We start from the raw sequence: 24,164 nt of genomic DNA, 5'->3' as shown, positions 1-24,164 counted from the left end.
GATGTTGAATGTGACAGAAGGTAGGTTATCTAAGTAAAAATGACTCATATGCAAGTTGGAGAAGTGGGCAGAGTTCATGAGGAAGGTTGAGATTGGAGGCAGGTATTTTCATCTTTACATTTAAAGTCCTAGGACTGGGAGAAGTATTCACAGAAGATGAACCCTATGTGGAATTCATCCATCTCTTGAGAAAGGGTATTCAAAACTTCTTTGGGTAATTGTTTCTTATCCATACTCAGCTCTGAGCTTTGGGTGACTGAGCTCTTAGCAGTTCTAGAGATAGATCTCTTTGGGGTCAGCCAACCAACAGTAAACAGTTGGGTAAAAAATCATAGATAATGAGATTCATGGAGATTTTTCAAGAACTTTTAGGCATGGGACATGAGGACATGAAGTCTATTACAGCCATGGCCACGTGTAGACATGTGCAGTTGCCCAAAAGTTCCCAGGTGGAGTCTGGGGGAGGCTATACACCAATGAGATGGAGAGGAAACAGGTGACCCCATTTAAGAACTGAGTCAAGACTTCACCTGAAGTCAAAAATATAGGTTTTTTTTTCCACTTATATTAACTAGTAAATCCTCTTTATTTTAAAATTCAGTTCAAATGAGGTTTTTAACATAAGTGACATAAGCTGTTTTAACTGTTGGATCCCTTCTCCTCAACTCTCAGTCTTCCTCCCCACACATATTAAGTTTTTCACTTGTAACGTGAGTGAAGTATGTTATATCAGAAGATATAAACCGATGGTCCATGGGTTAAGTCTGATCACAGCAGTTTTATTTGTTTGTTTCTTTGGCTTGCAGAGGACCTCTTTTTTTAAAAATTATTGCCAATATATAAAACCTGGGGGGGGGTGTCTTCCATTAAAATCCAAATATTTCATTTTTTAGTTTTGAAGACTGAGGAGATCTGAAAATGCAGTCAGAATTCCAAAACAGAACATTCATTATGAACTGAGTAGTTGATATTCACTTTGTATAAGGTATATTCTTTTTTTCTCTTTAAAAAAAATAAATTTATTTACTTTAATTGGAGGTTAATTACTTTACAATATTATATTGGTTTTGCCATACATCAACATGTTCTGCCACAGGTATACATGTATTCCCCATCCTGAACCCCCCTCCCTCCTCCTTCCCTGTACCATTCCTCTGGCTTGTCCCAGTGCACCAGCCCCAAGCACCCAGTATCATGCATTGAACCTGGGCTGGCGACTCGTTTCATATATGATATTATACATGTTTCAATGCCATTCTCCCAAATCATCCCACCCTCTTCCTCTCCCACAGAGTCCAAAAGATTGTTCTATACATCTTTGTCTCTTTTGCTGTCTCACATACAGGGTTATCATTACCATCATTCTAAATTCCATATATATGCATTAGTATACTGTATTGGTGTTTTTCTTTCTGGCTTACTTCACTCTGTATAATAGGTTCCAGTTTTATCCACCTCATTAGAACTGATTCAAATGTATTCTTTTTAATGGCTGAGTAATACTCCATTGTGTATATGTACCACAGCTTTCTTATCTTTTTTCACAGTCCCTACCACTTCCCATTGCCTCACACTTGGCCTAATTCTGTCTTGCATGTTACCTACTTCTGAAAGGATATGTTTGCAACACTTCATGGTCAGTGAGGTCTGTACCAGGCCTCTTAAATATTTCATTTAAGTAAAAGGCAAGTGAATGTGAACAAAACGCAGTGAAACTGCCAGTCTTAAAAGAGGAACTAGCTCACACTTGGAAGCCTAATCACACTCTTTATATAAGGCTTACAGGAACTTATTTGGAGCAGAACATGATTTGATTATGAAAAATCCAAAGTTCTGACCATAGACACTTTTATTTCATGGCTGAGAAGGTTTCCTCATTTGTCCTCTAGGGCAAAAATACCTTAGTAGGTTAGGAGCAGCTAATTGTACAACAATGAATATCACGAGCTTTAAAACCAGACAGACCTAAATTTAAGGTTTTCCCCATGTTGGCTGTGATGATAGTATCTGTCACATAAGGTTGTCATGTAAAAAAAAAAAAAGTGATAAAATAAGCCAAGAACCGAAGATGGCATGTACACATTTAATATGACAGACTGCTCTATTGCATGAGTTTATTCCAATAATGTATAATAGTTCTGATGGAGATGAGGAGTTTCAACCTGTAAGGTAAAAATAAGAACTAATTTTATTTTTTCTAGTAACTACAACTGTCATGCTCTGTTAACTAACCTATCCCCTGTCTTCACGGGCCTGGATCCCTTAATTATATTAAAGCTCTGTATCATTACACCTCAGTCATTGTCAGTTATAAAAAAGTCTCATTTTCATTAGAAAGACTTAAGCCTATTCACTAAAAACTAATTTTTTACTAGACCCAAAGCTTTCCCCGGGGAAGTTAGACTTGCAGCTCCAATAGCTTATAATAGACTTAATTCTAAGATGGCCCTTACAGTTTTTGGCCCATGGTATATATACAGGTTCTTCCAATTATTCAAGAAAACCCTAATCTAGGTGTTGTATAATAACATCCCAAATCGGTTGACACTAAATTAGGGAAATGAAATCTGGGTTTAGAAATCAGAGACAGGGAAGACAGAGAGAGAGAGAGAGAGAAATCCTACTAGTTGTGAGAGATTTCCCCATTTCTGGCTCAGGAGATGATGAGAACCACGTAGCAAGGAATGCAGGCAGCCTCTAGGAGCTGAAAGAAGCCCTCAAAACAGAAAGTTCATTCCTACAATGGCAAAGTGAATTCTGCAATGACCTGAATAAACGTAGAAGTCAATTCTTCTGCAGAGCCTTCAGCCAAGAATTCCACCTGACCAACACCTTGGTTTCAGCTTCGAGTCCCTGAGCAGAGAACCCAGTCATACTGTCCCTGGATTTATGAACTACCAAACTGCGAATGAGTAAATGGATGTTGTTTTAAGCTGATGAATTTGTGATAATTTATTGCATAGAAATAAAACTCTAATACCAGAAGGCTGGAGGTAGTGGATGGGATATGTTCCCTCCCAGCTTTCCTAAACTCACTCCTCTTGATTTGAGTCAGGAGGAAGGAGAAACAGAAATCTTTTCAGCAGTCATCACTGTTGACCTAGCTCCTTGTCTACACGATGTGGATGGAAATTGTTGCTGTAGTTCAGTTGCCCAGTCATGTCTGACTCCTTGTGACCCCATGGACTGCAGCATGCTACGCCTCTCTGTCCCTCACCATCTCCCAAAGTTTGCCCAAGTTCATGTCCATTGCATCAATGATGCCATCTAACCATCTCATCCTCTGATGCCCTCTTCTCCTTCTGCCCTTAATCTTTCCCAGCATCAGGGACTTTTCCAATGAGTAAGCTGTTCACATCAGATGACGAAAATACTGGAGTTTCAACTTCAGCATCAGTCCTTCCAATGAGTATTCAGGGTTGATTTCCCTTAAGATTGACTGGTTTGATCTCCGTGCTGTCCAACGGACTCTCAGGAGTCTACTCCAGCACCTCAGTTCGAAGGCATCAATTCCACGGCACTCAGCTTTCTGGGTGGAGGGGGATGGAGGTAGCCTTGAATAAATGCTGATGATGAAGCAGTTGCCTGGAACACAGAGTCTCAGCCACCTTTTCCAGCTGATACTGATTTAGAAACACAGGATGTCTCATGATGGGTCTCTGATGAGCTTCTAAAATCCAGTACTTTTCTACCTTCTTCAGCTTCAACACTGGGGACTATGGCTTGGGACAGACATCTCCAGGCCCTGAGATATACCCCTTGGAATAGATACAGTTCTAGGTCCTTTCTCTTTCTTAGGCTCTGAACCCTACCAATTGCAATATTTCAGAAAGTTCTTTCTCTTAGTAGTACAAGGCCATCTGCAAGCCATATAACTAAGCAGGCATCCAACCAGGTAAATAAACACCTTTCTCTCCTTGAAATCATTTCCAAATTTTCAAGGTGATAAGAAGAGGTGAAATCATAAACCTCTTTCTCCAGTTGAAGCAGAGGGAAATGGGTAGGCTTACTTCTTGACAATGCATTCCCCAAGGTCAATTTGTCTCTTTCTCAGTCCCCTCATATGTCTCTTGATGCTGAGTATATGAAAGTCTGAGGTTAAGGAGGACTTCTTCCTGAGACATAAAGAATTTAGAAACTTTGCATTATTTGGTTAACTTCAAGGGCAGGAATGATGCCAACACTCTGTGTGTGTGTGTGTATGTGTGTCTGTGCATGCTCAGTCCTGTCCAACTCTTTGAGATCTCAAAGACCATAGCCTACCAGGCTCCTCTGTCCATGGAATTTTCCACGCAAGAATACTGAAGTGGGTTGCCATTTCCTATTCCAGGGGATCTTCCCAACCCAAGGATCAAACCCGTGTCTCTTATGTCTCCTGCATTGGCAGGTGGATTCTTTACCACCAGTGCCATCTGGGAGGCCCTGATGCCAACACTGCCCTCCGACAAATGTAATGATGCATTTTAACAGTTTGGAAAGGTTGTGCTCCTAGGACATAGAGCATAATAGCTTTAAAAAACAGGACTTATATTTTGTATTTAGCTTGGAAGTATCATTTAATTTTATAAACATTAATTAAGAATCTTTCTAAGCTTCCCAGGTGGCACTAGTGGATCTTTCTAGAATCTCTCTAGGCATTGTATTAAGTGGGGATGATAAAAGATCTAGAATTTACCTGAAGAAACTTACTCAGTTTGTGTGTATGCACACAAACATCCATGCACACATGTGCATGTGAAAGAGAGAGATAGAATGAGAAAGACAGAGAGGTAGAGAGATGGTAGAGAAACAGAAAAAGTTCCAGGAATAGGTTGCTAGTTAAGTAGTGTTATAAGAAAGATGCCCACACAGATTTCACCATCTTGAATAATACTGTGATAATGGGTAGGAGAATTCATTGCATTTAAAATAACACTTGAATGAGGCTGTGAGTGTGCCTTCTGGTGAAAAATAAGAGTTAGGTTCATTAAAAAATACATTTAAACTAAACATTTCAAGATTTAAACATTATTCTGCCGACAAAGATCCACATAGTCAAAGCTATCGTTTTTCCAATAGTCCTGCATGGATGTGAGAGTTGGACTATAAAGAAAGCTGAGTGCCAAAGAATTGATGCTTTTGAACTGTGATGTTGGAGAAGACTCTTGAGAGTTCTTTGGACTGCGAGGAGATCAAACCAGTCCATCCTAAAGGAAGTCAGTCCTGAATATTCATTGGATGGACTGATGCTGAAGCTGAAGCTCCAATAATTTGACCACTTGATACAAATAACTGACTCATTGGAAAAGACTCTGATGCTGGGAAAGATTGAAGGCAGGAGAAGAAGGAGACCACAGAGGATGAGATGGTTGAATGGCATCACTAACTCAATGGACCTGAGTTTGAGCAAGCTCCTTGAGATGGTGAAGGACAAGGAAGCCTGGCAAGCTGCAGACCATGGGGTCACAGAGTTGGACACAACTGAGTGACTGAACAACAGCAAAGGACTTTGGGAAGGTCATGAACAGATTGCTGTATTTAAAATGGATAAGCATGAAAAACTTATGGTATAGTACATGGAACTCTGCTCAATGTTATGTGCCAGCCTGGATGGGAGGGGGGTTTGGGGGAGAATGGATACATGTATATGTATGGCTGAGTCCCTTCACTGTTCACCTAAAACTATCACAACATTGTTAATCAACTATACCCCAATACAAAATGCCTATGGTGTTAAAAAAATTAAAAAATTAAATTAAAAAAGAAGATTTAAACATGTGTTCTCCCTCAGATTCTCTCTTGGCATAATGAATCTAGCTTCTTCTAAGGAGCTAGGCTATGTTAAGAGCCAAAGGGAAGTTTGGCCTAATGCATCCATGTACTTCTGTTTGTGTTTTTTGATAAAGCAAAACAAAACAGAACATGAACAAACAAATACAAACTTTTGATCAAGTCAGAGGCCCTCTTTGATCTCTCCCAGAGAAGGATCTTACTGCAAAGTGACCATCCTTCTCTACCCATGGATCCTCAGGGGAGTTTCAGAAATCTTAATTTTACTCTTCAGAAGGATGAATTTCACAGAGGAAATTCTTTTATATTCTTGTTTGAATATAAAATTTAAAATTTATACCATTTTTATTATTATACCCAATAAAAGTGAAACCTTTATTCTATGGGTCTGCAAAAGCAACTTTTGAAGTCAGATGCATCTATCAACATACTTATTAGAGGCCTTTCTTCCCCCTACAGTTCTGGAAAGAGTTGGAAAGCCAATGTCAACATGGTTTAGATATTCATAATTGTTTACACATGTTTCAGTAACAAAATATATTTGGGGGGGCTGGTGTTTTACTTTAGGATTTGAGGCAGCTGGAAATTATTATCATTATGGGCAAAAGTGTACTAACTAGATAATGGTGTTAAAAAGAATACCATATTTCTGGAATATTCTTTCTAATATGCAGCACCTATTATTTTATTAAGTTGAGTTTTTAAAATATGGATTGGCTGTTGTCCAGTCAGTTACACACAAAGATATCTAAGGAAATAGGTTCTCAGAATTAGTATTAAATAGAAAATGACTGTGGTTTACTATTAGTAATATTATTCTTGTTATACAGAGAAACTTTAATAATCCTTTTAAAGACTAGATAGCTAATATTCCACATATTGCAAAGACAGATTTTTATTAAATATTTAAGAAATGGGACATTGTTGCCAATCATGATACAAGGTATTCAATACCTTGAAAATGTGTACAAATTCTTTTCATATTTGCTTATCCAGGGGAAAAATGATGATTAATAAGGGATTCTGTGACTCCCAAACTTGAAGTGTTCCTTCTAAGGAGCTAGATTATGTTAAGAGCCAAAGGGAAGCTAGGTTCAAAGGAAATTCATCTAATATTTGTGCTCTGGTTATGAAAGGGGGTGAGAAGCTGCTCATTAGCGGCATGTCGCCAGTTGGCAGGAGGGCTGTGGGCCAGACGGACGGGTTAGTGTGATCACAGATGGAGTTAGCATGGGAAAGAGGATGCCAGAACGTCCCAGGCAGTGCATGCTATTTTCAGGGCTTTACACGAATCATTACTTTTTCATTCTGTGCCAGTATTGACACAGACAAATGTATTTGTTGACTGCCTATTGAAGAGTTGCAGACTACCAAAATAAGTCTCATCCTTGGAGACATCACTCAGAAAGGATTTTTAAAAATTCTGATTTATAACTACCTCTAAATATAATGTCTCCCTTTCATCAAAAGGATATTGTTTTTATAACAAGAGAATGCCACTAAGACTTAACAAATAAGACTATGGAATGGTAGAACACATAGTCTAAAGACGTAGAGACCTCCTTCTATTCAAGGAGAGTGGTTAGCAAATTTGCAATTGATCATTCATTTTATAAATTTAGAAATAGCAAGTTTGCATTAGAGACTTTCTTAAGGATGGAGAACTGGTTCAACTCAGGAACTAGGTCTAGGTCTGGATTCCAACAGCTGTTCTACAAAGGGTACAACTACTCGCTGCCAGGAGAGTTGATTACCAGCCCATGGGTTTGAATCACAACTTTGCACTGACTGGAAATAACACTGGGTAAATTATTGATGATAAACCTTGGCAAGTTATTGAGACTTACTTGTATCCAGGTGAGGAGTTAGACATCCAAGATCCCCCCAACTCCAAAGTTCAGTGTGATGTTGGAACACAAGATTGACAAATGTCATAAAAATGAATATAACTGCTGCCCACAGAGCTACCAGTCAATTCTGTCACTAGAGACACACTCAACTACTCACTCTCCTCCACTTGCATCTCCCCATTTACGGCTCTGGCTGCTGAAGCCCTTCTCCCGACATGTGTAACAACACATGAGGGCTTCCCTCCTCAGGACCACCCCACTTTATTCATTATATTCTCTGTTAAGAAGATTTTTTTCCAAGTTCTATTGAGATAGTCGTGACGGTAGTCATGCAGTAGTCATGTATGGATGTGAGAGTTGGGCTATAAAGAAAGCTGAGCACAGAAGAATTGATGCTTTTGAACTATGGTGTTGAAGACTCTTGAGAGTCCCTTGGACTGCAAGGAGATCCCACCAGTCCATCCTAAGGGAGATCAGTCCTGGGTGTTCATTGGAAGGACTGATGTTGAAGCTGAAACTCCAATACTTGGCCACCTCATGCGAAGAGCTGACTCATTTGAAAAGACCCTGATGGGGGGAAAGATTGGGGGCAGGAGGAGAAGGGGACGACAGAGGATGAGATGGTTGGATGGCATCACCGACTCAATGGACATGAGTTTGGGTGGACTCCGGGAGTTGGTGATGGACAGGGAGGCCTGGCATGCCGTGGTTCATGGGTCGCAAAGAGTCGGACACGACTGAGCGACTGAACTGAACTGATTGAGATGTAATTGACAAATTTCTGAAGGTTCGTTGTAACCTCACTCATCAGATGCCTTTTATAGAAAAAAGAATGACTACAGGATGCAAACAATAACCTGCAAATTAACATTTGGAGCCAAAGTGTTTTGAAAAACATATACTGAAATAATTCAGCAATCTAGTTTTGGAGTGGAGTAGAGTAGCTAAGAGCATAGCACGTAAGTAACAGAGCTCTACAACTGGGATGCCTGGGTTCAAAAATAGCCTCGGCTACTTCTAAGCTGTGTGACATTGGGAAAGGTCTCTGGACTTCCATTTCTGCATCAGCATTATGGGAATTATCCAAGTTTCTACTTTGTGTTTTGCTTTGAGTTAATAAATGTAAAGCAATTAGAATAGGACCTGGCACAAAATATGTGGTTAAAAAAATGTTAACTACTGTGCATTTTAAATATACTTGAAAGAGACAAATCTCTCATCTGTGAAGAGTATTGATATTTGGGAAATATCAAAGTCATTTGGAACAAAGTCTGACTTTTAAAAATGTGGGGGAAAATTTAGAAGTTTGGGTTGAAATTACAATGTATATATAGAATAAGACTCGTTTTCTCATTTAACTTATTATCAGGTATAAATAAGTTTACTGGCCTTTGAAATGATGGTTTTCAAAATGATAATCCTTCTTTTAAAAGCAATTATGCATACTAAAACATTAAATTACATTATGGTTATACTTTGTGCCTGATGACACAAAGGCATATTCCTTGTCCTTTGTTGTTCATTTTTAAAAATGGTAAGGAGAGGACCGATTTCCTTATCTTTAATGGAATCTACCAGAAGGATAGTGCCATGTTAGGAAAATAAGTACTTCCTCTCTTTTTGTTGAAACCTCTTTAAATTCTCAATCTCTCAGTTGAGACTGGGAAAAAGACAACATACAAAATTAATCATGCAACTATCAAAATTAAAACACATGTATTTTCAATTCTGGAATTTTTGTTTTAGCACTTGCACTACAAAATTTATAGTATAATTTAGCATGGGTGATTTTTTCTACAAAGCCCTTCACAGGTTTATATCTTGTTAAATCTAAATTTAAATGTAAGCAATTTAAAAAAATCTCCAATTCATTTTGCTAGACCTCAATAGAAAAAAAATATACAGCTTGTATTAAACTTTCCTCCTATACCAATCTTGAGACATATTTTATTGATCTGCTATTTATATTTTGCAAACACATAAATTGAGTTCTTCCTGTGCCCAAGGACTTTTCAAGCTCATCACCATATTAACTCAGGTTTTCCTTAAAGCCACCCTAGGGGGTCAGTACTATTATACTGCTGACAGATGAGTAACTTTTCGTAAGGTCTCCAAACATGCACATGACGAACTGCAACTCAAATCTAGGCAGCATAAATAATGTTTTGATGAAAATATTTAAGAGTGGCTATTTCACTTGATGAAAATGTTTCCCTCCCTATTATTTCTAAAACCTTTGAAATCTGGGTCTCTGAACTTTATCAGGAATGTAATTTTCAAATAACCTATCAGGTCAAGAATTCCACATGCAAAATTTATTTTCCAAATCCTTAGGTCTGGAAAGATCATCCTGAAGCATTTGGGAGGTGATAGGGAGGAGAGGCAGAGGAGGTGAACCCTCTCCGCAAAAGTCAATGAAAGTCTGCACCACATTGTTAAACAATGAGGTTCTGAAGAGCTGGGGGGCCACTGGGGGTGGAGAGGTCTGATCTGCTTTGAAGAGTGAAGTCATGCTCAATGTTTTAAACTCATTAGTCCTGCCTTAGGAAAAAAAAAATGGATGCGGGTAAGGAAAAAAAAAAGACAAATTAGCAGCATTTTCAAAAGAAGTTAAATATGTCAGGCAGTCAAGTGTCCTAATTCTGCCTCGAGGGAACATGTGTCAAACCAGCTTGTAGTTCTGCAATTGGTAAAACCATCTGCAAAAAATATCCCGTCCCTCATTCCTGTTTCTACAACACACGCCTATGGAAGGAAATGTTAGAGTTGCTCAACTGCATGTGGAAATTTTCCTGGCATTACCTAACTGAGACGTGGGGCCCACCTTTCTTTGAACAACAACAACAACAACAACAACAAAAACAGTTTGTTATAGCCGGCTGAAAGAAAGCATATCAATGGCTTGGAATAATGAGGATAATAGAAATTGCCCAAATGACATATTATTAAAATTTCCCCCAGGACCACTATGACCTACAACTCATAACCACAGATATTTACTTCTAAGCCAATATTAGATTTGGTGGCATGTTGCTTTGAGAACTAATAATAATTGCCAATTCTCTGTGCTTATAAAGATTATTGAAAGACCACCCATAACCCCAAAATGTACTATAATTCTAGATACTAATTTCATCATTAGAACTACAAGTCAAATAATATATGCCAATAGTACAGTTGCTGGGCCAAAGCAGGTGCTCAATAAATTGAATTACAATCATGTACCTTTATGCTGGAAATGAAATTGTCCTTTTTCTGCTTGTTGCTGCTAGTGATCTTCTGCTTCAGATTATGAGTTACTAGCATAAGTTTTTTTTTAACCTGGGCTTTTTCATATCTGAAAGTGTATACAGCATTGGGTGTGACTATACATGATTCCTTGAAACAAGGGCTCAACATTTTCATGAGAGATTCAAGAAGGTACCTGTCTTCTCCAAAGGTTAAGAACCACTGGCCCAGAGACATCATTTGTCTTCACTTGTCTTACACAGAGCCAAACTATGTTGTTTGATGAAGCCAAAAATGTATTTTCAAAAATGGGACTTCCCTGGTGGCACAGTGGATAAAAATCCACCAGCCAATGCAGTGGTCAAGGATTCAATCCCTGGTCCAGGAAGATTTCACATGTCATGAAGCAACTAAGCCCATACGCTACAACTGCTGAACCAGCACTCTAAAGCCCACAAGCCTCAACTACTGAAGCCCGTGCACTTGTGCTTGGGGCTGTGCTCTGCAACAAAAGAGGCATGACAAGAAGCCGACACCCTGCAATGAAGAGTAGCCCCTCGCTGCTGCAACTAGAGAAAGCCTGCATGCAGCAACAAAGACGCAACGCAAACTATCCGCCCCCTCTTGCTTTCAAGAGGGAGGAGGACTGATTAGACTGTTCACCCTAGTACCTCAGGTCTCTCCCTTCTCTTACCACCACCCTTGTTATCCAGGTCTGTACCTTTGCTAGAGTTAATCTGGACTTGAGAAATGGATAAGAAAATGGAGAAGGAGACATCAAAGATCTAGGGATCCTCTGGAGCATTAAACCACCCCCCCAAAAAATGGGACTTGGGAGTTATCAAAAAGGGACTTTGTTTAAATGCTTCTCTTTTAACTACAGTCTCCTTCTAAGTTGCAGATGTCACATTTGAAATCTGGTTACTCTAACAGAATATTTTATTTAGAAACCTCCCAGGTTTGTTTTTTTTTTTTTTTTCTATTTCCCCATCCAACTCTGAAATCAGACTATTCTTAGAATGCCAAAACATAAACTTCAAACGAACATGAATGTATACAGCAGAAGGATGCACTCAGGGAAACCTCTGGATGCTGTCGGAAGCCAGGAAGATCTGATTCTCTTGTAGAGGGTCTTGGCGCTGCTGCGCTAACGGTAGTAAAAGTTTGTTTCTTCTTGTAAAAGAAGCAGATGTGACTGGGAGAAACATGGAGAACAGATGTGCTGAGCAAACGTTTTCATTTAAGCGGTAATTTATCTGACTGTAAGTTACATTAACTCATGAGGTGAGTGTTTAACATAACTCGTTTTCACCAACTCAGAAAGATAATTTATAGAAGCACTAGAAGAGATCGTGAATTAACATAACCCTCTCATCTTTGCCTGCTTTTGTTTTTTTTTTTTAGGAAAATGTATAGACTTTTGTCCCTATTTTAAAATTTTTTAACTTTTTATTTTATATCCAAGTATAGTTGATTAACAATGTTGTGATAGTTTCAGGTATATGGCAAAGTGCTTCAGTTATATATTTGTCTGTTTTTTCAGAAACTAATGCCACACAAAATTCCCAAACCTTCAGTGTCTATGAAGGCTTACCAGGCACCGAGGTGGGCCTCTGCACTCAATGTCTGGGCGCACAAACCGCTCGTGGAAATAACAGATCATTCCCCTTGGTGCCACATGGACTCGTGAGAATACTAGTAAAGAGTTGCTCAGGCTTAGAACACAGAATTTGAAACAACTGCAGAAGGCTAAGTGTTGAAGTCAAGGACACTTAACAAGAAAGAATGCCTACAGTCACGGTCATGGCTAATGAAATGGATGCCTCTGCCGTAGATCCTTCTGAGGGAAGTAGACAATGAGGGGCCACTTGGCACAGTGGGAACCATGCCTACAATACACTCTACTTTTGGCTGCCAGGAAAATGTTTGAAGCACTTTTAAATTTAGAAGGAAAAAAATGAACTTGTAGGTCCAAGAAAAATCTCTACAAAGATGGGTTTAGAGAGATGAATATTAGTACTTTCATTTTTATATATATGTGTGTTAGTTGCTCAGTCGTATCTGACTCTTTGCAACCCCACGGACTGTAGCCTACCAGGCTTCTCCGTCCATGGGATTCTCCAGGCAAGAATCCTGGAGTGAATCGCCATTCCCTTCTCCATTATATATATTACATATATACATATAAACTCAGTTATAAAATATAATTTTAAGTATTTTGCATGAAAGAAGGGAACCACAAAGGCAAAAGTGCAGAATCCATGAACTTCAGGAATGCAAATGTATGGAACAGCCTAGGTTACTCACTGTCCTTTCTAAATTCTCAACTACTTCTTCCTGTTCCTCCTCCTTTATACAATGGCAGGTAAGCCGTTGAGGGGGATCGGGACCAAGAGTTTTCATGATGACGATGACAATGATGATGCTGATTCAACACTGCCTGAGCATTTGCTCACGCACTAGGCTTATGATAGAACTTTGCACTAATTAGCTAACTGAATCCTCAGATTGATGTGATAAGATAGGGTCTATTACTAGTTCTCTTCTTAAAGGTAAGGAAACCTAAGCTTAGGGGAGCTTATACGCCTTGCACTCGGAGACACTAGTGCAGTGAGGCAATGTGGACACAGTTAAAAGCAGAGTTGGGACCACAGTCAGGTTTCCCTGACAGTGATTACAAGCAGGAACCTTGAAGTCCATGGCTTTTAACCACTAGGTTAGGTAAATGATCTGAGATACTTTGCTGAAACACAAAATTTGCTCTGATAATTTCCACAGAGAAAACTGACAGGCATTCTATTTATAGGACAAGAGAAAATACTCTGACTTTGACAGAGGAGACATTCTCTTCCACATGTTTAAAAACCAAATGCAGTATTCACTCAGAGCTTTCAGGAACCTACTAATTTTCACTCATTGTAGGCTTCCATGACAGAGAGATAGCATAGAAAGTCACCGGAGGTGGGAATTTACACTTGAAGAAACTGTGATGTCCGTGAGAAATATCAACCAAAATATAAAGCATTTAATATAAAATCTAAATAAATATAATACAAAATACAAATTAATATAAACAGAAGTCAATAAACGTATAAATAAATATAAAAATATAAAATACTTAGCTTAAGATTTAGTTTCCTCTTTAGAAGGGGCTGAGGAGAAGTAGATAATAAAATCACTTACATTATCTAACCTGCTTGTGAGGATTAAATGAGTCTACAAGTTAGGAGTTTTTTTCACTTTGATAAATGTGTCATTGAACCATTGTCAAATTGTCAGCACCACAGTACAGCCTTTTCACTATTATAAAGTATGCATGAATAAATTTTTTAAAAATTTGAAAAAAATGTACTGTGGAGGTTTCTAATAGAAATATTAAGGTAGTGAGGTGTGTTAAATAGTGAAAGTGATTAATCGGAAATTGCTCTAATTGTATAATCAAGCATCACATTTTTAAAAAGCCTGTGCACTGGAAACCACTTTACCAATTAGTAGCAATAATAGTATTCTGGCTAAGTAGAATTCTAATATGTAAAACATTATAATCTGATTTAAATATCAGACACCAATAAAGATAGTCAGATATTAGGATATATCTAGAAAGATATTATATACTAGCTTGAAACTTTCCTCACAGGTATATGTTCAAAGAGAAGACTGATACTTGATATTACCAACCAAAGTAAAGATTATGAAGACTTCAGAATTTTTCAGTGACTCTAGAACAATATAAAATGTATCAACTGTAGGGAATTCTCTGACAGTCCAAAGGTTAGGACTCCATATTCTCACTTCAGAAGACCCAGGTTCAATTCCTTGTGGGAGAACTAAAATCAACAAGCCATGCAGCTGGCCAAAATAATAATAATATTTTGAATAAAATTAAAAATTATCACTGTACATGACCACAGAAACAAGTTTAGTTAACTAAATTTTAACAGGTTGAATTCTGGCTGAATGAGTGTTCCCTGAGAAGGTCAAAAAGATTGTTAAGTGGGAGGAGGGTTTTAGATTCTACTGTCCGGGTCCAGAGTAACCATTAAGAGGATTGATTTGAGTCAGATTCATATTCAAATTCCACTTTGCCACTAATTACATGTTACTTAGAAAGCCTGGGTAAGCTTCTAACTGTTCTAACTCTTCTAAAGTCTTAGTTACTCTATGTGTTAAAAAAAAAAGGGAAGAGATAAAATATCATCTGCTTAAGTCTGTGGAAAACACTGAGTAAGGTAGGAAGATAAAGAGCTTAACACAATGCCTGGCACATAATAAAAATTCTATAAACATGACCTGACTGCTCCACACTCTGCGGCTGCTGCTGTCAGCATCTTCCCCTACAGCACATGGCAAATTTCTAATAACTCAGGGCAGAGCAGATTTAAACAGTTGCTGGTTGGGAGCATTTCAGTACAACACAGACTCTATTGTTGGAAAACTAAATTGCATTCTTCTGGTATGTTGAGGTGAACAAGGTAACTATAAACCACTAAAATGAATATTTAATCAATACTGCAACTGTGGAAACGAACAAAGGTTTTTATTCAGCAATCATTGCTAAATGCTCTTCTTCTCTTTTATTATAGATATTTGCTAAAGCGAAACAACTATCACATGAGTTGTTTTATAATAATCTTCTGTGATGTTATTAAGATAAAAAAATAAATGGGGAGATTATAAAGCATTTCCAAATGCTATAACTGGAGTCATTCACATAACATTTAAATAACTCAGCATCTAGATCGCTAATTAGTGTTTTTGTAAAATGAAGCCGCAAATACCAGTTTTAAATGTGTGGCCAAATGCTGGACATGTCACTTTTTTAAAATGGTATTTTGTCTTTCCTTGGTATTTTCCCTTTTTTTATTAATTGCAAATAATTTTAAAATGAAAGTTGTTTCTAGCAAACAGATCCATGAAATATAGTCTCCTATGCTTTTGTGATATGACCTTTCTATAGATTTTATTTATGACTCTACTCTGGCACAACACTTTGGGAGCAAAATGTATATGAGACTATAGATCATCTATACAAATCAATTTCTGTGGATGCTATATTGTTATCCATGTCAAAAATTTTGATTTGGTAAGAGATATTAAATGAAATATTTCCCCATCTGTATTTTAATTTCCTTAGAACATAAATATATCTTATTAATTCCTGCACATGACATATTCCAGCAATAATAACGGTTTATTACTTTCTAAATCTTTCTTCCTAACAGCAAAACACTATCCTATTTGTGGATAAATCAAAATGAAGTAGTCTAGGTATGTTAGTTGACTTTTTATGTTTCATTAAGAATCATGTTTTCTATAATTGAATGTGTATTTCTGATTATAATTACATTAGACAGAAAAGACAGCAAATCAGTGAGTAGAATAAAGAGCTGTCAGAGTCCTATCACCAACTACAAAGATGATTAAAAGTATAAGGATGAAAAGAGATAAGAAACATTCTTCAACAGTCAGCATTGAAGGATTACCTTTAAAGTATTCATACCTCTAATAAACCCACTACAGATTTACTAGCCTTATTAGTAGAAAGTAGAAAAGCAGGACCTCTTATTAATATACATCAGTGGTTCTCAAGTGGGGCCAATTTCGCCCCTCAGGGGACATCTGGCAACATCTGGAGATATTTTGGTTGTCACAGCTTGGAGAGGGGTGTGCTACTAGAATCCAGTGGATGGAGGCCAGGGATGGTGCTAAACATCCTATAGTGCACAAGATACTCCCCCAAATGAAGAATCACCCAGCTTCAATATCAGCAATGCGAAGGTAAGAAGCCACAGTCCAAATCTGGTTTTTTAATATCAGCCAAGCAAATTAGCCCTTTCTCCCTCACTGATAATAACGAAACTAAGAGTCGCCTCTCTGACTGTTATATGCAAATTCCAAATGGCAATATAATAAGAAACAGACACTAAACTCAAATAGAGAGCCCATGGAGGGAAAAATCCTACCTCTGCCATTGATTCCTCCTGGTTCCCAAGGCTTCTCGTGCCTAGTCAAGTGTCTAAAGCAATCCACATTATTTATTCATTATCTGTTCACTCATTTTATGGTTTCTAAAAGGAAGGTTAAATAAAACCCAGTGCTTATTAGACACTTTTCCATGTTATATACTAGAGTACTGCTGTGGGACCACACATAAACTTTAAATTAAGACCTTCTGGAAAGGATTCCTATAAATGACTGAAATACTTTTCTGCAATCATCAGTAGAATATGTCCCACAAGAATTTTCCAATATTTTTCTTTATATTATAGTAACACATTCTAAATATGATCTATTGCCTAAGGTAATTATATAATAATTAACTTGTTTATGATCAATATACTTGAGAGGGAGGAATGTCTGGGAATATATTACATACTTTCCCACTAATGTATTTTTCTTATATTATTGAGGTATAGTTTATATCTAGTATACATAATTTATATATAGCTAAACATACTTATAAGTATTATTTTATATACAGTTAATTGAACAAATCTGAAGTGCACAATTAAATTTTTATACATCTATAAACCATCTGGCTATATATGTAACCACCATCCTGATTAAGATACAGGACATTTGCCCTATAAGTTTTTTCAAGCTTAGAAGCTCCCACACCTTTTAGGTAACCACTATTTTGACTTCTATCACTGTAGATTAGTATTGCCTGTTTTTAAACTTCATACAAATGAAATAAAGTATGTCTTTTTATTTCTGGCTTCTTTTTCTCAACATAATGTTTTGGAGATTTATCCATGTTTGTATGTATCAATAATTAATTAATTAAAAAATGTCTCAATAGTATTATATTGAATTTATCTATTGAACTTTTTCCTGGTTTTAGATTTTATAAACAGCTTTTAGATATTATTCAATTGATATGGAGATTTCTTGTGCTTAAAAGAAATGAGTTATCAAGCCATAAAGGACATGGAGAAATGCACATTACTAAGTGAAAGACGCCAATCTAAGAGGCTACTGCTGTAGGACTCCAACTGTATGACATTCTAAAGAAGGTAAAGCTACAGAGAGAATGAGGAGAAGAAAGTGGCAACCCACTCCAGTATTCTTGCCTGGAGAACCCCATGGACAGAGGAGAAGAAAATGGCAACCCACTCCAGTATTCTTGCCTGGAGAATCCCATGGACAGAGGAGCCTGGCAGGCCATGATCCATAGGGTCGCAGAGAGTCAGACATGACTGAAGCAACTAAGCACGCATGCACTGAGAGAGTGAAAAAAAATTCGGACTGGGCAGGAGTTGGTGGGCAGTTGGGGAGATGAGTAGGTGGAGCACAGAAGACTTTCAGGACAATGAAAATCCTTTGTATGATTTCATAATGTTGGATATGTGTCATTATACATTTCTGCAAACACACAGAATGCACAACATAAGGAGAGAATCCTAAGGTAAACTATGGACTTTTTGTGATTATGACGTAACAATGTAGGTTTGTCCCTGGTAAAAAATTTACCAGTCTGATGTGTGATGTTGATAAGAGGCCATATATATGTGAAGCTGGAGATATATGGGTAATTTCTGGACCTTCTCATTTATTGTAAACTTAAAACTACTCTAAAAAATAAAATGTTTTAAAAGTAAAAAAAAAAAAAAACAGATTGCTTGGATGTATCTTTTGATGGACCTATGACTTCATTTATCTTGGGTATGTAGCTAGTAGCATTGCTGTGTCATAGGATATATGTATGTTAACTATAGTAATACTGCTAAATGTTTCCAAAATGGGCAAACACTTGATATTCCCAACAGTGTATGAACAAAAAGTTGTTCCACATCTTCTCCAACACTTTGTATCATTAGTTCTTCTAGTGTTTTTCACTGCAGTGTGTGGGTAGTGGTATGTCCTTATCGTTTTAATCTACATTCTCCTGATGACTGATGGGGATGACTATCTTTTCATAGGCTTCTTGTCCACTGGGTTATCCTGTTCTTCTGAAGTAAGTGCCTTTCCAAGTCAGCCTCATTTTTGGACCACTTTATGGAACCCCCGAGCTCAGGAGAGCTGCAAATGTGAGGAAAAAAAAAATCAGCTGGCACCAACCAAGAGGTTGGTAACCAAGAGGTTACCCAGGGGTCTGGCTGCCAAGCTCCACTGTTGCCTTTTTCCGTCACTCATCCCACCTAAGTATTCCTGGTTTGTGTAAAGGGGGCTTCTCTTCACCATCCTCCTCAGGGTGGTTCTTCCTGCCAACCGACCAGATCAATACGAACTTCTGGACGACGGTAGCACCTCCTCTGCTGGTTTATTCTTTCTCCCTGGGCTGAGGAGGAGAGTTCATGCCAATGTTAGCAGGGCCTAATGCCTATTTGACAGGCAATGGGGGAAATGGGCAAGCTCCAGGGGTCCGGATCCTCACTGAAGTCACTATGGGCAGGTCTGCTCCTCAGCAAAAGACACGGCAGTTGCGGTTGCAGGGCAGGGAGCTGAGCCAGCAGCATAGGCAAGGACTAGGACTGCTCCTCCTTCCACAGACCCCCACCCGCCACTCTCACTGTGTCCACCCACCCTGGCAGGAGACCACCTCAACAGCAGTGTGCTTTAATCACAGGGCTTTGCAATACACCATGGGTCATTGAGATGTCTTATTTTATTAACATCTAGGAAACAGGGAAACCCAAAGGAAACTTAAAAAGCGTCTAATCCAATTCCTCATCTGCTTCTTGAGAAATGGATTTCCAGTTGATGCTTGAATACCTCCTGGGTCAGAAGAGTCCCTATAGCAAGAGACCCCATTCTGCCAGAAGGCAAGGTAACGTAACATGGACTTCGAAATCAGGCACACTCAGATCTGAATCCAAGCCCCACCACTCACTAGCTGTGTGACCTTGGACAATATCTTTAACCTCTATGATCTTTGGGATTTCTCTTCTGAAACTAAGGCTAAGAGTAGAATTCAATCCACAAGGATGCTGTATGGATTAGAGAGACTACAATGAACATAAAGCATTTAGGACACAGCCTGGCACACGATAAATGACAGTCAATAGAATCTATTTGGGGGCAGTTTTGACCTTTAAAGAACTCTTTTATATAACGTGGATCAAAACTCCTACACTGGAATCTGAGTTAACAGCTTCTGGAGTGACATCAAATAAACTCTTTTTAGTTTCCAGTGGGAGGGACAGCCCTAGTGTCACAGGATTGGGAAGCATGTCTGGGGAGGGTAAACAGGCCAGGTTAGCAGAAGCATAAAATACACTGACAACTAATGAGACATGAGGCTGAAAAAACACATGGACTAACATGAGGGAAGTCAGTGACCATGGGAGGGGGGGCTTGGAGCATTTTTGGCAAAGCTTATGACAGAGTGTGCTTTAAGTTGATGAAGATCAAGCTTGTAAAAACTGAACTGGAAAAGAATCAGTCAGATACGAGGAAACAAAGCTAGGGACTATTTTAGAATCTGAGTCAACAAGTAACAAGAACTGAACCAGAATAGTGTCATAAGAAGGACAAAGGATAAATCAGAGATAAGTGAGACAATCATGGAAATTTCAGCTCTGCAATGTCTCTACTCATGGGATCATCTCCATTCCTACGGACACTTCCCTAGATATTCATCATGTATATAATTACAATTAAACCTATAAGGGCTCTCCAAATGATAGCCAGGAAGGAATATATACTCCTGAAATCTGTGTTTGTGTTAAAATATCCAGCATAAGGATTTTACATTTTATAAACACTTAGAAATTGAAGATTTTTCATATTGATCTACTAATACCCATTAAATGGGTTTTGCATATTCTAGAGTAATTAATGAGTCATTTACCATGTTTTACTTTTAGAGTAGAATCAAAATATAAACCTATGCCAATACTTGTGGGTATCAATTACATTTCAAAAGATACAGCAAAAATTCAACAGTACAAACCTAACTGGTGACAAATGAAAAGTAAAAACACATTTTTTCATGTCCTAATGTGGAAGTTTTATTTTCCTTTTCAACCTTTATTACATATTTACTCCATATAAAAGTCAGGTTTACTAACCAATAAAAATGTAGTCACCCACAGAGACTTATAAAAATTAAAATCTACATTAAAATGAAATCTATTCACTTTTTAAAGTGAAAATAACTGTTGTTTGTAACCATAAATAGTCTGGAAAAATATAATTCATACTATTAGCTTTCCTTCAAAGACGATTTATCCCAAGAGTTAGTTTCTATCTAAAATATGAGAGTGAGATAAGCAAAAACAAAAGATAGAGTCACACACCAAAGAAGGTGAGAATATTTAGTTTGGAAATAACTACACACACACTGCATACACATACTTAGACAAAAACACATCTCCCTCTAGGTTTTGGTTTCCTCCCTCAGGAACATTTTTGGGTGGTTCTATTATTTGTTTTCCCAGAAGGAAAAAGATTGAGGGATAGCAACCCTATAAAACAAAATGCAAAGTAGACAAATGAAAGGAACCTAATCTTGAAGTCTTCTCCAGAGTCTAGACCTGTGTTTCCTCAACTGTGTTCCACAGAAGAATATTAATAGCTAGTGCATTAAAAGGCGATGGCACCCCACTCCAGTACTCTCGCCTAGAAAATCCCATGGATGGAGGAGCCTGGTGGGCTGCAGTCCATGGGGTCACGAAGAGTCGGACACGACTGAGTGACTTCACTTTCACTTTTCACTTTCATGCACTGGAGAAGGACATGGTGACCCATCCCAGTGTTCTTGCCTGGAGAATCCCAGGGACGAGGGAGCTTGGTGGGCTGCCATCTAGGGAGTCACACAGAGTCGGACACGACTGAAGTGACTTAGCAGCAGCAGTGCATTAAAAAGACATCAAAAAAGTTTGAAAATACTGGACACTACATATCCTTCTTTTGAAGAGGACCGTATTTAAATAAGTACATGGAATGTTCGGGGAAGTCCTACAGCCAGGAAACCTACTTTATTTTGTTTAACCGACTGCTTCATAACCATGCAACACTACTCTTTCCCATCTTTTCTTTTTTAAAGTATACCTACTAATATCTTTCAGAATACCAGTTCTGTCCTGCTTGAGACCAATCTTTATGCCATTGTGAAATTCCCTTTGAGTTGCTAGTAGTTCATACAGCACAGGTATATATTTTCTTGAAAAACAAAAATCTCAGCAATGAGTACCCTCATAAAGTAGTGTTAAATTCTTTTTGTTATTTTTGCTTTAGACTACATCACATAGTTTGTGGGATCCTAGTTCTCCAACCAGGTATTGAACCTGGCCCCTGAGCAGTGAAAGTGCGGTATCCTATCCACTGGACTGCCAGGGAATTCCCATGTTAAATTCTTGAGAAGAGATGAAACAGTGGTGATGGGTAAAGGAGGAGAAAGAACACTCCATATCACCCCTACATTTAAGAAAATATGGTATCCATCCTACTCACTCAGGCCCATTTGGCCATTTTTATCTTTTATTAACTGACTATGCTTCATGCTACCACTAGCATATCAATCACTGAGACATGACATAGTTGCAATTATTCTAAGTGGATTAGTACATATGGTAAGAGTATCAGTGACGACTTCCCTAGAATTACTTGTAGCCAGGGTATATGATGTAAGCAAATACAGAAGGTTATACATAGAGTCCTAAAAAAGGAAAACCGAGGAAAGAACCACCAAATAAGACAAAGTCTCTGGGTAATGTGCACCCTCCTCCAAAGTCAACAGGACTACAGAATGGTATGTGCTGCTTACAGGAGCAATTGCAGCCTTTAGAAACGATTAGGGTACAAGAAGTGAAGAAGAAATATATCTACTCAAGAAAATTTAATTTCATTCATCTGGTATCCCTTTCATAAAATAGTTTCATAAATTTGCCTCTCATTCTTTAAAACAAATTCCACTGAATCTAGTTTAAAATTTCAAAGTAGTTCCAGGGACAAATCCAAGAAATACAGCACAATTTAAAAAGGAAATGTAAAACCAATTTCACAACTAAGTGTGAGCACTCAGACTTTTTTTCAATATTAACCACAATAAATCCACTGCACACTCTCAGTGCAGGGAATAGCCACCACATTTAAAAGAAAATCACTCATAAACAAAGTGTCTTAGATACCTGGCTGGGACTCTTTTTTGAAATGAGACCACAGTTGCTTGGATTTGAAAGCATACATTTTTCCCCCCTATTAATTTTCATTTGACCTTTTTTCACCTGGGTAAAAGGATCACTCCCAATTCATCACATGTGTCAATGTAAAGTCCACTTACTTGAACAAATCCGCATGCTGTGAAGTCCTCAAACAAGGGCAGACTCGGACGGTCTTCTCTATAGATGGTGAGTTTGTACGTGGTCAGGGTCTCACCCTGAGTTGGAGATTTATCCACCACAAGCACTGAGATTTTGTTCATCCCTAAACCCAGAGAATAGTTGGCAAAGCTGGAGAGAGAACAAGAAAGAGAGACTGAGAATGAGAGAAAGAATCCAAATTGATTCATATTTCAATATTTTTGGGTCAATAATTTGCATTAAAAACAGATAAGATCTGCACCATTTCATAAGAAATCTAAAATGTGAAATATTTCAACTTATGTTTCATTGTGCTTTGGTATGCCAACATTTATCCAGCAGAGCAAGTCAAGTCCGTACCAATTACAGGGAAGGGAACTAATATTTATTAACCACCTATCAAGGTCAGACATTATCCCATTTAATACTCACAAATCCATACAAAAACTAAGGCTGTTCCCATTTTAAATATAGTAGAGTATGGTAAAGTCAGGGTTAGGGCCCAGGTTGGTCTGCCTTGAATCCTCTTTTCTTTCTATTATACTGTTTTAGCTCCCAGGAATGTTGAGTGCATTTCTTTCCCTACAGCATGGGAAAATGAGTATGTTTCTTGTCGTGGACATGGCATGTCATAAGGTTCTATCTTCTGTTCAAATGATAAACCAAAGAGTTGGTAACTCTCAAAAGAGTCATTAGGGAAAAAAATATCATGAGACTAGGAAAGTTAGTGTTACCATGTCCACAAATTTTATCAAGTAATCAGCACCTGAATATTTAAAAACTCGAGGAGTTGGGTTGGGATAGAAGGAGACTACTGTTAGGAAGGATTAATTCTTCAACAATCTAAAAACATGAAGATAAGAATAAACTCAGTTTTCCCTCAGTGAATCTTTTTAATATTTCATATCACAAGATGCTCTGTCATTACAACATTGTTAGAAAGATTAAACACGAACATGGTTAATAGGTCATCGGAGCACTTGTGTTATTTTAACCACATGGCATCTGTGAAGCAGAAGGATTTCACTCCCTGGCAATCCTCCAACAGACACTGTGCCTCAGGTCTTCTGAA

The 24,164-nt window shown here is 38.0% G+C and overlaps 1 protein-coding gene across 2 annotated transcripts in view; it reads right to left on the bottom strand.

Annotated features, from left to right (window-relative positions):
• The window catches only part of CPED1 (cadherin like and PC-esterase domain containing 1), a 326,436-nt gene that overhangs the window by 131,027 nt on the left and 171,245 nt on the right, over positions 1 to 24,164 (bottom strand). For both annotated transcript variants that reach the window (XM_040259514.1, XM_040259515.1), the window contains one exon: positions 23,074 to 23,242. In XM_040259514.1, coding sequence (XP_040115448.1) covers positions 23,074 to 23,242 — 169 coding nt within the window. The remainder of the gene's footprint in view (positions 1 to 23,073; positions 23,243 to 24,164) is intronic.

Source organism: Oryx dammah, unplaced genomic scaffold (genome assembly GCF_014754425.2).
Source record: "Oryx dammah isolate SB20612 unplaced genomic scaffold, SCBI_Odam_1.1 HiC_scaffold_18, whole genome shotgun sequence".
Classification (NCBI taxonomy): domain Eukaryota; kingdom Metazoa; phylum Chordata; class Mammalia; order Artiodactyla; family Bovidae; genus Oryx; species Oryx dammah.
The sequence above is the reverse complement of the archived record's forward strand: the minus strand, read 5'-3'. Positions and strand labels throughout refer to the sequence as shown.